This window comes from Indicator indicator, chromosome 5 (genome assembly GCF_027791375.1).
Source record: "Indicator indicator isolate 239-I01 chromosome 5, UM_Iind_1.1, whole genome shotgun sequence".
In the NCBI taxonomy this organism is placed as follows: Eukaryota; Metazoa; Chordata; class Aves; order Piciformes; family Indicatoridae; genus Indicator; species Indicator indicator.
Window position 1 is genome coordinate 30,305,708 of NC_072014.1, and position 17,335 is coordinate 30,323,042.

Sequence of the window (17,335 nt, forward strand, 5' to 3'; positions counted from 1 at the left end):
GCTACTGGCCACAGACACTTAGGGGTGTATCTAGTCCAAGCCTCCTAGGGCAGCCAACAGCTCTGTACCTGCCATATGCTTAATTAATATTGAATGGGAGAAGTGCTGAGAGGCCTTGCTGCACCCTGCATGGAAGAAAATGTTTCACTTTAGCAATTCTCACTCATGCAGTTAACCATTTCCTCAGCTTGCTCTGACAGCTGCTTGTCTTGGGCAGGATGGAATGTGCCTGGATTAGCAGAGCCAGGCAGCAGCCTGATACACAGAACAGCACTCCTCACCATCTCCTGTGTAACCCTGGCCGAAAAGGTGCAGATTCCTGCTGCCTGGAGTTGGACATTTCAGGAGTTTGAGTTAGATTGTAAACTCTGGAAAACAGGATGTGTTCGAACAGCATTGTGGATAATGGAGGAGTCAGGTCTAAGACGACACATGGGTATTCCTTGCAAACAACTAGTGGAGGTGCACTCCTGTGCTTGCCCAGCTTTCAACTGCAACACACTGCCCAGGGCAGAGATGTGCACAGCACCTCACACAACACAGCCCTACCCTGGCTGACTATACCCCACAGGCAAAGTGAGAACAAAACACCCCAGCACTCTGCAGGGTAAGTTGGGAGAAGAGGACATTTCTAGACCTACTCCCTGCCTCGTTGGTGCTTTTACTTGGAGAGGAAAGGATGTCACCCCTCAGAGCCATGCACAAACCCTCCCTTGTACAAGGAGCTAGCTGCAGATGGGTTTTGCCTTGTTCCTTGGGGCTGCAGCCATTTAAAAGCCAGGTATGCAAGCAAACAGGCTTGTTACTGGTAAGAGCAAGCATCACTTGCCCAGCCTGCTCTCCTCCTCCATTCAGGTCTCATGAGCAAGCACCAGCACTTGGACCATGGTTTGGAGCACACTCCTGAAACACTGTGTAGCCTGGGCACATCTAACAGGCAAAAGAAGTAAGAAAGACATCAAACTCCAGCTTTACTTTTGAGCAGTCTAACACTGACAAATTCAGCAACATTTTTTTCTCTAGAGGTAAGCACTGGCTTCATCATTCCTTTCTCCCCCCGTTTTGCAGCCAGTCCTGCTCTTCTCCCCGCCCCATTTCTCTTCCAGTGCTTCATGTATTTCATGGGAAATGCTGTGCACTCCTAAGTCCAGCTCCCCTTCCTGCAAGGCAGAGAAACTGGAATAAACAAGTGTGAATTAGCAGTCTTCACTAGGACCTGAGCATTTCTGAAGAATGAAAATGGTACTACAGCTGTAAGTGTTCAAGAAACCTGCTCCACAAAAGTGACTCATTACAGAAAGGCAGAGCTTGCAAGTTATGCCTTGAAACCAAAGCCCCAACACTTCCAACATCCCAGTAAAAACACCTCACAGCCTGCCTTAAAATCTGTGGCCAGGAGGTTTGTGTTTATCTAAGATGAATGAACAACCAACTGGAGAGCTGAGAAATAAAAACTCAGTGCAAAGACTGAGGCATAACTCATGACACAGCACGTCTGTCCACTTGCTATGGAAACTATGTTTAGCAAGTATCAGGTCTCCAAATTTCTGCTTATGTGCATCTCCCAGGACAGCAGTGTATTAATAACACAGGCAGCCTAAAAACAGAAACTATCACCAAGAAAAGCTGCTGAGAGTTCCTTGCTACAGCCTGGGTATTGTTGTGCTTTACTCAGAGAGCACAGAATGTTGTTTCCTTATTTTTCAGATTTGCCACCTAAGCTGATTTCAATTGAAGGAAGACCAATAAACAAAAGGAAAGGAAAGGCAAGTTACAGCAGGAAGCAAACGTTATTGTAACCACAGCTTTCTTGAACGTCTTCCCATCAAGGCATGCACTGCCACACAGATATGGAGGGAGTGCAGCACCCAGGTTGCTAGGTTAAGACACAAACCTTTTAAAGAGATCTGTAGAAGCCTAAGTCCCTGTGGAAGCTCACACAGCTGAACAGGACACCCCAGGCACAATATCCAGTATGAAAAGAAACCAAGCATGGCAGAAAGCAGCAGACAGACACAGGCAGAACACTGGGCACAGAGGAGTACAGTAACAGAACCAAAGTAAGAAAGCAACTCCAGGTTCAAAACACAGGCCAAGGGGGTTAGAATGGGAAGCAGAGGAAGGGAGCTGATGAGGCTTCAGTAAACATGGAACTGCACAGGATAGGTTTCTCTAGATAAACTAAGTTTCTTAAGAGCAACTTGACCTCAACAGTCTTGGAAGGAACATTTGTGACAGCACCAAAAAAATGGGCATATTTCATTAAGATCTACACCAGGTTTCTCCCATATTCTTAAATCACGTTAGGGATGGGTTAGTCACACCACTGCAGCCAGCCACTCTGAACTGCCAAGACTAGACAGGTTTCTTTGTAAATCCAGGAGATCATTTCCCAGAAAATCTTGAGCCGCCTTTGTCAGACGGTGGCCTGTGTCCCCAATACACTGCTGCCCCCCACTGTCAGACTGCCCAAGAGACAGCTCCAGACAGAAGGAAATCCAGCCACATTTCTAGTTCATCTTGACCCAACAGCCATCTTTATTTGCATAACACAGTTAGGAATATGGATTTTAAAAGAAAACTGTCCATTCTGGGCAAATACATTTTGCTTTTCTTCTGCTGCTTCCAGCTGTAAGTCAATGCTGAAAATTTTCAGCGCTGCAAGTCAGTTAGTTGCAGAAATTGCTTAGCTGTAGTATGACCATGTTTATATCAGACCTTAACCAAAGATGAGTTTTCCACAGGTCTGAGGTGTAAACACTGCCCGTTTAACACGCACACAACGCACAGAGGAGAAAGCCTGCAGATGCATGCAGTAAAGCTGCTACTAAAAGGCAAGGACTATCAGTGACCACCAGATTAACAGATTTCCTCAGCATGCCTGTATGTGATATAAAGACCCACTCATCCAAGTGCATTCTCCAGCAGTTTAGAACAACAAAGGAGAATGATCCAATTTGAGTCACTAAGAGAATGTCATTACCTTCACATGCTTATTCAAGTGATCAGGGCAGAATTAACCAGGTTGATTTCTCCTGCTCTTCCAGGAGTCCAAGTCTTAAAATAGACAAGGAATTAGTGCCAGTCACCTACCCAAGCAGCTGGTTATGATCACCTGGGGCTTCCTTCTGAAATTTGCTGCCAAGCCTGAACTACAGCCAACAGTAAAGCAGTAAAGACTGTTTCATCTCAAACAGTAAAAGACCACAGCTAAGTACATGCCCAACTGGAATTTATGCTGATCTTAGATTTGCAAGATCCAAATTCTAATTGCACTGTCAAATTGTATTTTCAAACCAGACTGTGTATCTGCAGTCAGCTATGACAGGTTACATTGGAATAATTCTTGATTTTATTTTCAGGTGATAAAAAGAGCCTTGCTCACTCTGAGAACAGTGCTCTGGAAGTGTAGCATTCTGCCTCTGCCCTGGACAGTACAGGCAGATCTTGACTGATAACAAACAGAAGAAATTCAAGGTATGTCTTCCTGGAGAAAAAAATCCCTCCTCCTCTATTTGTAATAGTATGTGAGAACTCACCTGAAACACCGACAACAAAAGAAACACCACCAACAGTTAACAGACGAAAAATGTAATTTTTTTTTTTTTATAACCTGACATGAATTATAGGTGTAAGACACTACCTGCATCAGCAAGTACTGAATGCACAGCCTAATGCTTTCTTTCAAAGCACTGAGTGCTAGAGACAAGTTACAGAATTAAGATTGTGACATAACTGTAGGTGTTTCACAGCACAGGCACCTGTGAGCACAAAGTCAAGAGTATCTTCAAAGGCAGAAGGCTGCAGGTCCCGATGGTTAAACAGGGTGGGGTTAAGAGGGGATTGCAAAGAGATTCCTTGCCTAGGATAGACTGAAACAGCCTAGTCAAGGCAAATCAAGCCAGGGCAGCAGAACCACAACAAGTTCCACCTTGCCACTTTTTGAGCTGAGGAAAAAACATGGCTACAGTCAAAATTTTACGTCGGTTTCTTCAGGTTTGGTCTTTTTCTTGGCTGCTTCTTTTGTCTCTGCACAGCTTTCTTAACGCTGGCAGGGGGCAGTCTGAGAGTTATTTCATTGTCCTCTGTGTCATCGTCCACCTGGCCAGCTTTCCGGCGCTCGAGCACTGTTGGAGTACAGACTGGAGTAGGATCCTGAGGGGATTGGAAAAACACAATTCATTGCAAAGCATCTGCCAGAGGAAGTTGTCACTGCCTCTGTGGTGCCATAAAGCACCTCATTCCAGCTCTCCATTAGAAGTTCCACATGGTAGGGAAAACTGCTTTCTTTTTATAACTATTTGTTTTTGTAGACAATATTTCTTCAGACAAAAGTGTCATCTTCAAAAGACTATGTGAAAGGCAAATGCAAATTAATTCACACTTTCTAACATGTCATTATGCACATTTGCTTTCTAAACTTTATTATTTCCTGACTCAAAACATGAAGAAAGCCAAGAGGAAAAGAATGGGGGTGGCTGTGAGGGAGTATATTTGAGACTGGCACACAGAAATGCCACATTCAAGCTCACAGCAGAGCTGCAATATCCCAGCTTCATTATCTCAGCGCGCTCTCAGAAATAAGCTGACTGAATGTACGAGTTTATCCTTTCTTCCTCACAATGAGCTCTGTCCCAGTTATTCACAAGTAAATCCAGTAATGTTAAAAAAACAAAGCTAAACTTGGATTGGTGATGAAACAAAAGAGAAACATTAACATCTTACACGCTTTTAAGACTGTCAGTGCCTCAAATCTCAGTTCTGATGACCCGAGCTTCCCTTTCATCCTATTGCTACTATGGGAGTACCATGGCTGGACAGCATGGAGGAGAGACAGTACAGCACTAAACTATCAACAGTTCAATTTCTTCTTTCTCAAACAGGCCAATAGGATAACGTAGCACAGTGCATAAGGACAACAGTGAGGAGATCATTTCATATGGGTCTGAAGCATAGATGTAGGAGACAGAGAGAGTGACTGTCCCCAGTACTCTGTGTTTCTCCTGTTTCAAGTCAGCGCTGAAGAGAAAAGGCTGAGAGCAGACACACCAGTGCCTGGACGCTGAAGCCTTGCTGTTAAATACTTCCACAGGAGAAAGAACTGAGAGGATTCATCCACCCTCCTCTGTTGAAGAGTGTTAAAATATCTCAAATGAGCTACTTTTGGTAAAAGAAATCTCTAAAGCAAACAATGCCCAGGGTTTTAGTTGAACCTGATGTTCAACTGAAATGTTAAAATTAGTATGAAGAAACCAGTTGCAGACTTGAAACATCTGCCTCAGTGTGAAAGAAGTGTGGTGCTGGGCACCACCAGGACTGTTCAAGCCTTACCTGGCTGCTCAAAGAAACGTTCAGTTTTGACTTCTTGGGTGTTTTAACTTTAATTCTCTTTGTGGGAAGCTCCTGTGCAGCCTAGGAAGCAAGACAGATCAGACAGATCACTACAAGCTTCCTTGTGGGGAGATGAAGTCTCTTAACAGTCTATAGGTTTCTCTGCTTCTAAACTACAAAATCATTGAAGTTTGAATTAGTAACTTATAGAGCCACAGAGGTGATCTGGTTTGAATAAAACTACCCAAAGCAATGTAAAAAGAGCTGCTGTTTGAAAAAAATATTCCATTAAACCGCATGGCTAAAATTCAAGTACTGCACCAAGCCCTCAGCAAATCAGCAATATGCTTCATTAGCACAGACAGGGTGTAGGGATGAAAGCTGTAGTCTGGGACCTGCCCTCAAAACACTTACCCGGCCAAAGCCTCCCACAGGGCTTGGGCTAAGCCCTGTCACTGTTCTGTCATCTACAGACAGATAGGAAAACTACCTAGTGATTTATAGTAATGGAAGAAAAGGAAATGTCTTCACTTTGCTGCTATTTCTTTACTTGTCTAAAAGTAAACCCACACATGCACAGAGTACAACCCTGTAACAGCACAACACAAGTTTCCAGGAGCTTCTCTACAGTTCTTAATGCAAAGAAGTCTCCCTGGTGCTGCAGCTCTTTCACCAGTTCCACAGAAGACACACAATTTCCTTGTGTTCAGCACAACCTTAGAATCACGTTTTGCATAAAACGGTCATCGTAACGACACCAAACTTACAAATCCTGGGAAGTCATAGTCGAGTCCCTTCTCAGCCAGCCTTTTCCGTAGAAGCCTCTCCTTTCGTAGCAGTCGCTTTGTCATCTTTGCCTTCTGCACCAGTGAACGAACCTTATTGTACCGCCTGACTGCTGGCTGAGAGGGCTTCAGAAACACTTTGTTACTGTTTTTGAAGAGGTTTTCGTGGACTCTTTCAGGAGACATGAACTGACCTGTACCATGAACATGTAACATTGAGTTACAGCAGAGCTACACCTCTCACCAAACGCTCTTCAGTTCTCATTTAAACATCATGCCCCACTGCAGCACAGCACTAGTGCAGCATTTTATGAACAGACAAAATGGGAAGTAAAAAAACACTCCTTGGTAAGAGAACTGGTAATGGATGGATGAAGAGAACCCTTTTTCAGTTCCACCTAGAAAACAGAAAAACTTGTTTTTCAAAAGTTGATGCACATCTCCAATCCTTCAGAAAAGTGTTATTGTCCCCACCCCAGAGAAACTTGCTCATTTCATTAAAGTTTTAGACATAGAGAGCTATTTCTGGTTAACTACACAGACAGCAGGTGCAACAGTTACATAAGACGAAATTTCCATATTAAAGGAGGGGTCTCTACAGCAAACTCCACTGTTCCCTGAGACTTTATATCACATGATTTCACAGTGAAGATTATCTGCCTAAAGCTAAAACTGTAGTAGTGAACAAAAAAGTGCTGGGGATGTTGTTTACACATGAACAGCAAAGCAAGAAAAGCTCATTCCCACAGAAAATCCTTTCTGGACAAAACTTCATTTAAAAAAACAGCAAGATTCTCCAAGATTAAAAAAATCCTCACAAAACCCTATGAATGTTCTTTGCACGTTAGAGAACTTGCATTTCAGCTTATACTTACACTTCAGAAGCCTTTCAGAAAACAGGTAGTTGTTCATCGTGTCTGCAACAATCTTAGCCACATCATCAGACTCAAACTCAATGAATCCGTAGCCTTTGCTACCTCCCGTCTGCAAGCAACAACAGAAAGAAATCTGAATCAATGCTTTGATACCTGAAGACTATGTTAAAATTACTGTGGAGAAGAGAAGGCTCCAGGAGACCTTATTGCAGCCCTTCAGTACTTAAAGGGGCCTGTAAGACAGATGGAGACATACATTTTAGCACAGCCTGTTGCAATGGGACATGGGGTGATAGTTATAAACTAAAAGAGGGAGATTTAGACTAGAGAGAAGACATTTTTTACACTGAGGGTGGTGAGACACCACCCAGGTTGTCCAGCAAGGACACATTCCTGGAAACATTCAAGGTCTGAGCAACCTGATCCAGTTGAAGATGTCCCTACTGACTGCAAGACAGCTGGACTAGGTGACCTTTTAAAGGCCCCTTCCAACTCAAACCATTCTGTGATTTTATGTGTCCTAAGTCATAGTCCATTGTCTTGGTTTTGCTGGGACAGAATCACAGGCCAGCCATGGGATTCAGGCCATTAGCAGTTTGGAGTCAGCCAGGGCAGCTGACCCAGGCTGGCTTACAGGTGTCTCCCATACCATGAACTCATTACAAGGGAGAAAGATTGCTAGGAACAGAGGCTCTTTCTTCTCTCCATCCCTGCAGGGGCTTGCTCACCATGAGGCCTGATTTCTTCTTCATTATGACTGCTGTATATTCATCAGACTGAGTATAATTTTGTATACTTTATAGCGGTCTTATTTTTGCAGCTTTTGTTAAATCCTTTTTCATTTCAACCCATAGATGTCCTCACCTTTTCCTGATTTTCCTTCTCTGCTTTAAAGGAATCATTAGGTGATAGAGTAACTGCTATAGTTCAGCCCCAGGTACAGGTTAAACACAGACACCCATTCCCAGCTAAACACAGGTAATTTCATAAAAGTTCAGTGAAACAATAAAAAGCAGTAAGTTCAGTTCTAAACTGATAGGACATTATTTGCAAGTATATGTTTGCATATTAGAAAGGGCTCACTAATAGCTATTTCTTAAAAGAAAAAAAATTTAAAAGCTGGCCTGCAATGGTGTTCTATTGTTAACAAGCTTACACAGCAACATTATATGTGGCAATAAATCTAGAAATGAGGAGAAGCTGGACTTACTGAGTACAAAACAACAAAGAAAAGTAAATCAGAGACTCTTTCATGACATTTCACATTCTACCTTTAAGTTGTGTATTCTGCAACACTTCTCACATAAGCATATTTCTTTTTGGGGAAAAAAAAAAAGAGGTTACATTAACCATCACTGCCTACTTGCAGACTAGTTTAGGTTGAAGGGGACGTTTAAAGTCATGGTCCAGTTAACCCTAGCGACAACGCCTCGTAAGCTATCAGCCCAATAACTTGTTTTGGAAATATCATTGGTAGGACAAGCCCCCTTCTGCCCACTCGTGAAACTGCAGCTTAGTTTTCCACGTAGAACACACCGAAAGCACAACATCAGGCAAACGGGCAAGAACACAGGCAGGCCCTTCACGAGCAGTAACGGCAGGAAGAGCCTCGGGAAGCTGAGAAGCGCCTATGTCAGCGAAGAGCACAGACCCAGGGGTCGGGTGGCGCCGGCGCAGACCTTTTACCTTCTTACTCCTCGAGAGCCTAAGTCGCGTCACCGTCCCGAACTGCTCGAAGTACTCCCGGATCTGCGGCTCGCAGAGCCCCCGCGGGAGGTGTCCCACGTACACTACGCCCGGCGTCAACTCCTCCTGCGGGGCACAAAGCAGCCGCATAAGGACATGCTGGACCAGGCCGGGACAGGCCACCCCCACCTCGCCATAGAGTCCCACTCACCTTAGTCCCTCGCTTCTTGCGGCCCTGCTGCTGCACCTTTTGCTGGAACTCGTGCTGCAGCCGTGGCTCCAAGGCCAGAAACGACGCTGACGCAGGTGTCCGCACAGGTACGGGCTCGGCCACCTCTGCAGCCCCCGTCACGGCCGCCATGCTGCCCTCCCCCCGCCGGAAGTACTCGCCTCCTTCGCACGCGGTGTCGTGCGGCGGCCGGAGCCCGCAGGCGCGGAGCGGCCATGTGCCGTCTCCTAGCAACGGGGCGCGGCGCTGCCGAGCGAACCAGCTCGGACGACGTCGCGTAGCAACGCGGTGCTGTCGCCAGGCAGCGGGGCCCTGGCGTGGCCCGGCGGGGCGGCGGTCGCCTTGGGGCCGGGCCCACCTCACTGGGACGGGGACCCTGAAGCGCGAGCAAGCTTACTGCAGACACCCACCCGCACCGCTCCTTCTGCCACTTCCTGGCTCCTCCGACCGCTCAGGCAGTGCGCGGGGCGGCCCGGCGCCGTCCGTGCAGAAGGACCCCTTCGGGCGCGGGAGGTCCCACAGGCGGGAGGTGGCAGTGGGCACCATGTCGGTCAGCGACATGTTCATTGCGCTGCAGGGCGTCCTCACGGCCGACCAGGACATCCGCGAGGTGAGCGCGGGGCCGGGCGGGCTGGGGCAGAGCTAGAGCCGGGGCGCGGGGCCTGGCCTAACTGCGCCGTGTGTCCGCAGGAGATCCGGAAGGTGGTACAGGTGCTGGAGCAGACGGCCCGAGAGATCCTCACGCTGCTGCAGGGCGTGCACCAGGGAGCCGGCTTCCAGGACAGTGAGTTCTGCCCTACCACCCGCTCCACCTTCCGGGGAAAAGCCGGCTGTGGGTGCGGGGACCCTCGGGCTACGCGGTTCCCTTGGTCGCAGACGCTGCTTTTCCAGGCTTCAGCCTCCCGTGGGCGCTCCTGGCGTGTCCTGCAAGAGCTACTCTCAGGCTGCTGCTCGGGGGGCGTACAGCTGGGATGTTTCAGGCCAGATAAGCTGCTATTCATCCTCAGAAAAAGCCCTTCTTTCCCTTTCTCCCTTTGTCAGCTTGGTGATACACTGCCTGAGTGCAGAAGAGTGCATTATTTTTATTGATGTTCACTTTCTGGGTTGTCAGATTGGCTTACAATTTTCCCTCTTAAGTGGCATGCGTGTAGAGTTTTATATTGTGCTGATTCTACCATTGCGTGCTGGGCAGAGCTTTGCATTTGTATCCCTTCCTCACCTCTTTATCTCACAGCCACAAAAACTGTGATCCTGAATGCTCTGCAGGGAGTTCAGGATGGTGTGGGAAGGCCGGACTTTATTTTGTGCAAGACTGTCTCTGTGTGTAGGAACATAAAGGGAACTTACAAAAGGGTGATAAAGCAGGAGCAGTCCTTGACGTAAATTTGAAAGGCAACTAGAAGTGTTCTGCTATTTTTGAGGTTTGGGTTGTAGCCTAGCGTGGTTCCTTGCTTTCAGTCCAAATTGGTTTAAGATGTTTGACATAATGTTTCTGGGCAAACTCATTTCCTCCAGTGTGTGAGAACAGCACTACAGACCTAGATGCCAAATGTGCTCTTTCTCCTCCCCCATTCCTATTACTAGACTTGCTGGTGAAGCTACTGTAGTAAACTGGTCAGCTCCTGAGAAGAAGTAACCATTCTGATTTTCCTGGAAAGCCTTGAGAGAAAACTGGGGAGAAACCTGGCAGGCTGCTCTCTGAAGGTGAATAGAAGACTAAATTACCAGGTGGTATTTCATTTACCTGCAGAGCAAACTGGTGATTATCAGGCTGGTGATGTTCATCAGCACCCTGGAGCTGGAGGGTTGGGATGTCTCTGGCATCTGAGGGAGACGTGTTTAGCAACATACAACACCTGAGGTTTGTCCAGTGCTTGCAAGTGTAACTGCCACCTACTTAGGTGATCTGGCAGTGCAAAAAGCTAGAACAGCTAGTTGGTTAATTTACACAAGCATATACTTACTCTTCTAAGCTGAGCAAACCCGTGGATGTTGTGACAGTTGTTTTGCGTGGGTATCAATTTCAAGTGTTGCTTTCTAGCATTTAACAGTAGAGACCTGTGTCTGGCTCAGTATATTTGCACTTGATTCTTAATTCTGGAAGAGAGCTGGGCCTGGAACTTGCAGAGTCTGAGAAGAGATCTGAAATAGTAGTTTGAAAAAAAAAAGACAGGAAAAAAGATCATCTTATAATTCTTGTAATATCAGAGACAATGATTACATGCTAAATAGGTTAGGAGTTAACTCATGATCATAGACCTGTCAGCTTGTCATCAATTACACACATAATAAAGTCAATAAACCTCTAGGTTAATAAAGATTTATGGCAGAATAATGGAAATTAACAGAAAGATTGTTAGGGGAATAAATAGCACTTGTCAGATGTCACACACTGAGATTGCAGTTTTATTTGATAATGGTTGTAGTTCTGCAGTGCTGTGTGCTGAAATAGCTGTTTGGCTTACTACAGCATCTCATTTGTTGAGTCAGTACTGCATTTTTACTAATGAACTAGAATGATTCACCCTTAGTAGATTAAAAAGGAGTACATGATGACTCCTGTAACTCTGGAAGAGAGGATTATTCATTGCATCAGAATCCTGACTAGACTGTGTAGCATCAAGATTTTTTTAGCCTTGTATTTATTTTTTCCAAGATTTAAGCAAAACTATTAGAACTATTAATGAACTGTATTGAACTATAAAAATGTTTAAAAATACGTAAACTATTTACTAATTAGTAAACAAATGAAAATACTATTGATTAAGTTCACAGATGACAGAGTAACTAATGATGCTTGGTGACTGCAGCTATGTTGTGGTGGATGGCTTAGGCTAGTGTTGCTGCCAACAGAAGCTGTATTGCTTGTTGTGCCCCATCCCTTGTGCCAAACTAAGTGGGAGATTACTTTCTGTCTTCCACAAATGGTTGATCCTTTGTAGTTGTTCTTGCTTCATCAGTTGAGGCAGATGGATAAAAGCTCAAGGAGATAACAAAGAGCCAGTGAAAGCAGGGGAAGGATTTGCAGCAGGCTGAGCAATCCATCCTGAGAAAGAGAAGTGTGAGGGGTGGTGTGAGCTCTGTTAACAGAACTAGAGGATGGCTGGAAGCTTGGTACGGGGTGGTTTGCTGTACCAGCCAGTGGTGTTTAGAGCATTAGCTTGTATAACACCTTTCCTCTGTTTTCTGGGAACTTAAAGTACCTCTTGGCTAAACCTGTTCTCGTGGAGTTTTTCATCTAACCACTTTTACCATGGGACAGCCACCTACCCAAAGACAGCAGCTGTTTCATGGTGCCAACTTCTCTGTGGTCTCGTACTGAGAATAAGACACTGTTTAGCTGTGGGGTAAGCACTGTCAGTCACTATTCAGCTATGGGGAAGGGAAGGAAAACCAACAAAGCCTCAGGCCAGTAGCTTCCAGGCCAGGGTTAGAGGATCTTTCTCTCAGCTCCCTCTGCTCCCTGTCAAAAATGGAGTTTGAGAACTGCTCAGAAAGCTGTTTAGTGTGTGCTACAGTTGGCATGCCTGAGTGACAGGTGGGGTCTTTGGAGGCTGGAAGTCTTGGTATGTCTTGTGAAAAGCATTGTGTTTGGTTTAGCAAAACATCTGTGGTGATATGCAAGGATGAATGAGGATAGTTTGAAGTTGGGAGGTTTAGTGTGCATCGTTGGGTGCTGTTATCTGAAACTTTAACTATTGGTTGGTTTTGTCACAGATTCCTTTGGAAGGAGCCAAAATGCAAATTTATTGCTTATCCTGTCCCCAGCTCCCATGTGACAGCTTGCATGCCTGAGTCAGACCATAGTTTGAGGACGGTGTTCAAAGGGTAGCTGTTAGTGAGCTTCATACATTTCTTTGTTGTGGCTGCTACATGAAACACTTTTACCTTCTGCTTCCTAAAGCTTTTAAAGTTACCATCCCTCCCTCCCCGTTTTTTCCAGCAGAAATAATGTTTTATTAATTGAAAAAAGTTTTCTAAACACACATAAGTGATGCCTGGTAGGGCTTGTTTGATAAGAATCATTCATCACAGCTTCAGATTTAGCTTCTGTGGATCTTGTTTAAATAATCACAGCTTCTAGACATCAAGATGCAGGAGTGGCTGTCATGTTGATCTTCTGCTTTCCTTGGGTGGTGACCAGGATTTCTGAGAAGCCTGCAGTTAAGTACTGGTCTGATCAGTTCTGTTGGGCCCTGGTAGTGCAGGTGCAGCATGGCTGTAACTCATACCAGCCAACGGGAGGTGGCAGTGGGTGGTACATGAACAAGAGACCATTTCTCTGCAGGAGTATGGTGACATACAGTGCATAGGCTGGAACCTGAAAGCAGGAAATGCAGTTTCCTGAAGGGATGTTATACCTCATCTAACCTACCTCTGACCAACAAGAAAAAAAATTCTAAGATGTTGAAGTGAAGAAAGGAAAGTTGCTTGTCCTTTGTACGAGTTGTTGGGTGGCACTGCTTGGTGTGTGTGCTTTCTTTGGGGCCAGCTGCTATGTGCAGCACTGTTCTGTTGCTTTTGATCTGGTCACTGCTAGTTTTTTTCTAAACCACTCCTTCAGAACACTCCAAAGACCATCCTGATTCTTTATACCTGTACAGCCCAACTGGCTGCCCCTTTCTCTCACTCCAGCCACACAGCTAAAGCTAAAAACATCTCATTATCAGCTCACAGCTGATCACTGCTGTGTCCTTTCTCCTGCAGTGCTACCCGTGGTGCTGCTGCATGGCTGGGCTTGTTGCCTGAGGCTTTAACTGTGCCACTGGCCTCCCTTGCCTCCCAGCCAGAGTCTCAGCTCTTTCATATGTACAGAGCCTCAAATGAAATCGCCCCTCTGCTGCCTCACAGAATCACTTTGGTTGGAAAAGACCTTTAAGATCATCAAGTCCAACCATTCTCTAACTACCAAGTCTGGTGCTAAACCATGTTGTGTAGCACCACATCTCCAAACACCTCCAAGGACAGGGATTCTACCACCTCCCTGGGGAGAGAGGTCTTACACCTTTTTCAGCCTTTCTCTATCTCTACTTGTCACCTCTCCTTCAGCACTGCTTGGTTATTGCCCTGCTCAGCACATCGCCGGGCTCCTTTGCTCGTAGGTTCATTCCTCAGAGGAACACATCAACTCTCTGTTCTTCCATTCCTGCCTCTCTCTGTCTCTATTCCTTCTTGGACTGTAGGCTATGTGACCTTTACAGTGTTTTCTTGTCAGTACCTATTGCAGAATGGGTTCTTCATCCATGACATAAGTTTTATAGCAGCACTAATTAGTTATGATTAGCGGTGATTCTTAAATATTTAACACTGGGCCATCTCATCTTAGCTCAGGTTTGAAACTAAGGCCTAGAGCAGGTTAGACAGCATAGGAGTCTAGAATATTTCTCCTCTACCCATGTGACTCATGGTTTGACAATTTCTTAGACTGATTCACATGCCAATAGACATCCTTGGACAGCAAAGGAGCATAACTAGCACTGTCTCCACCAGAAAACTCTGAGTTTAGGAAACCCTGCTCTCTGCCAAGTGCTGAGGGTTGCTCTGTTTCTTTTTCAGTACCAAAGAAATGTCAGAAGGCTCGTGAACACTTCAGCACAGTGAGAACACAGATGGAATCTCTGAAGACCAAATTTCCTGCTGATCAGTATTACAGGTGTGCAGGATCACACATGGCCAGACATGGATATGGGAATTCCCTGGGCACGTTTGGCATTATTACTTTGGAAGAATGACTTAAAGGTTTATGGGCCGAAAGCTTTTTTCTGTTTAAAAAGTAAATCATGGTAGAGAAGTGTGGTGTTTTTATCAACATAGATTTAAAAATGCTTTTGCTCAAATTCTCTGTTTGTAACTTTTCACCAAAAATATCCACCATTTAATTATTTTTCTTTCTTAAAAAAAAAGGGAAAATGTAAGGAACTGGTGTTCTGTTGGCACTGCCCTTGTTTCTAGGAGCAGAGCATTTGCTGCTCCATTGATTTCAGTTAAGTTATTTGGTTTGGGGCATTTCTGAAAAGGCAGCTCTAAATCTGTCATGAAATGGCTGGTTTGATACTGCAGGTACTAAATGAAGTTGTCACTTCTGTGTTTTGTTGCTGCCAGAAGGGGACAGTGTCTAGCAATAACATTTCAAAGAACAAGAATCTTGTCAGCTCAGATCTGCTGAGGGAAGATGGGAGGAAAAGCCCTGGTTGTCTTGTGGGCATCACAACTTGAGAAACCCCATGACTGAGTAGGTGTGTGCAAGCTGCAAGCACACGACCAGCATGTTATCTTGGGGGTGAAGTTCTGGAGTACCAAGGAAATGAATTTAAGCTGGGGTCATTTTGATTAGCAAAAAACACTGCAAAGTGCTATGTGTAAATGTGGAAAACACAATGTATGCATAATGTGTGCTTCTTGTCTGCCCCTCCAGTAGCAGGTTTTACTTATTTATACCTTAACTTGTGGCTTTCTTCAACAGATTTCATGAGCACTGGAGGTTTGTACTGCAGCGGTTGGTGTTTCTGGCAGCATTTGTAGTCTACTTGGAATCAGAAGCGTTAGTGACCCGAGAAGCTGTTGCAGAAATACTTGGGAGTAAGTCTGTGTTGTAACTGAAGAGGAGAAGCTTGTAATGCTTTCAGCAGTACAGGGAGACAGCAGAATTTCTTTTCTTCCTGAGAAATAAGTTCCAAAATTTATCTGGTATTTGATTCCTTTTATATAACACACAAATTCTTTTAGAAGGTGGAAATCAGCAAACCGAATGTGAACCAAAGTATTTGCTACTAAATTCATCAGCGAAGATGGCTAATACAAATTGTGCAAATCTACCAAAACAACGATGAGATCTTATTTTGCTCACTTTTTGGTTTGGTGTTTAGAAAGTATGAAAAAAGGTTCAATTCCTATGCTGTAAGAGAATTATGTCTTCCCAGAGCAAGGGATTTGTGAAAAATCAGGAAAATATTTTTCTAGGAAATGACTGCAGGCCCCTGTCCTGTCTGTCGATGTAAATTCAGTTGTTCTTATTATCTCAGTCACAACCTCTTGCATGTCCAGTTGAGGATGCACAAGATGCTAAATCAGAACGCTGAGGAAAGGCAGTCATTGTATCACATACAGGAAAAGGCTGACTTCTATTTTGCAATACTATTTCATAAACTTGGCATTTCAAATTAGCTCCAGTACACAAAGGCAATTTTGACTTGCTGGTCGCTTCATTACCACTCTGCTTTTCATCTTAGTTGAAGCTGATCGAGAGCGGGGCTTTCACCTGGACATTGAGGACTATCTTTCTGGCATATTGACTCTCGCCAGTGAACTGGTAAGGAAAAGGTTAAAGCATGTATTGGGGTTGAAACTGACCTAAAAAATAACCAATATATTTTTGTAACCTTCCAAAGTTGTTCCTGGGAGTTATGATACACAACACCATGGTCTGAACTTCCAGCAAACTGCCTCTGTATACACCAGAGCTGTTCCTCACTGAAATGTTAAGATTTACACTAGTCACTTGATTGAAAATCCAGGGTTATGGTCAACTAAAAAGTAGATCTAAGTCTATGTAATCTGGCTACCTGGAACAGAAGTGCTTCATGTTGTAAAGCAGCTGATGGGATTTGGGTGGGTTCCTCTGGTGATGTTGTGCTGTGTATCCTCCTGTCCTAGGCCAGGCTGGCAGTGAATAGTGTCACAGCTGGTGACTATTCTCGCCCTCTCCGCATCTCAACTTTCATCAACGAGCTGGATTCCGGCTTCCGCCTCCTCAACCTGAAGAACGACTCCCTGAGGAAACGTTACGATGGCCTGAAGTATGACGTCAAGAAAATTGAGGAAGTGGTTTACGACTTGTCCATCAGAGGACTCAATAAGGAGGTAACAGCTGAAGCAGGTGGAGAGAAGTGAAGGATGCTCGTTTCAACGACAACATCATCGATTACCTCAGATGGTTGCCAATTTAGGAAGCATGCTAGCGAGGCCTTCCTACAGTAGTTTAGAAGAACTGCAGCTGAAAGCTGCTCTATTTTCTTACAAAAGGTGTAGTACGGGTGTAGACCTTCAAAATGTTTTGTAAAACCATGTCTAGATTAGGGCAGGAGGCTCTGTTTCCAGTGGGACTCCTCTGTCAGAACACACGGTGCCATTCTGTGCTCTGTACCTGTAGTACTCAGTAACTCCCATGAGCTGAAGTTCTCGTTAGGTCTGTAGTGTTCCTTCACTGCCCTGGCAGGGATGTGCTCCAGCTGTCTCTGCTCATACCCCCTTCAATTCATGCACAGGACGCACCTCAGTGCAGATTCATGTGATGATTTGGAAGACACAGTGTGTAAATATCTATCCTTTTTTTTTCTTTTGTTTCTTAAATTTTCACTTACATCAGTAAATTGAATGGATTTGCATAACTGTTTATTAATCAGATCTTTTGCAGTGGTTTCTGTTAATGT

General features: G+C 44.9%; 2 protein-coding genes across 2 annotated transcripts; one reads left to right on the top strand and one right to left on the bottom strand.

Moving 5' to 3' along the window:
- Positions 1-3,618: 3,618 nt before the first annotated feature.
- On the bottom strand, positions 3,619-9,452 carry NIFK (nucleolar protein interacting with the FHA domain of MKI67). The gene is made up of 7 exons (XM_054381244.1): positions 9,317-9,452; positions 8,889-9,268; positions 8,678-8,803; positions 6,992-7,100; positions 6,099-6,310; positions 5,332-5,412; positions 3,619-4,155 (listed from the first exon to the last, which is right to left on the bottom strand). The coding sequence occupies exons 1-7, from the start codon at positions 9,450-9,452 to the stop codon at positions 3,979-3,981; spliced, it is 1,221 nt and encodes a 406-aa protein (XP_054237219.1). The 3' UTR covers positions 3,619-3,978.
- Positions 9,451-16,995, top strand: TSN (translin). Its single transcript, XM_054381135.1, has 6 exons — positions 9,451-9,516; positions 9,597-9,690; positions 14,463-14,559; positions 15,370-15,485; positions 16,136-16,215; positions 16,560-16,995. Exons 1-6 carry the CDS (start codon positions 9,451-9,453, stop codon positions 16,794-16,796), a joined length of 690 nt encoding a protein of 229 aa, XP_054237110.1. The 3' UTR covers positions 16,797-16,995.
- The last annotated feature ends 340 nt before the right edge of the window (positions 16,996-17,335 follow it).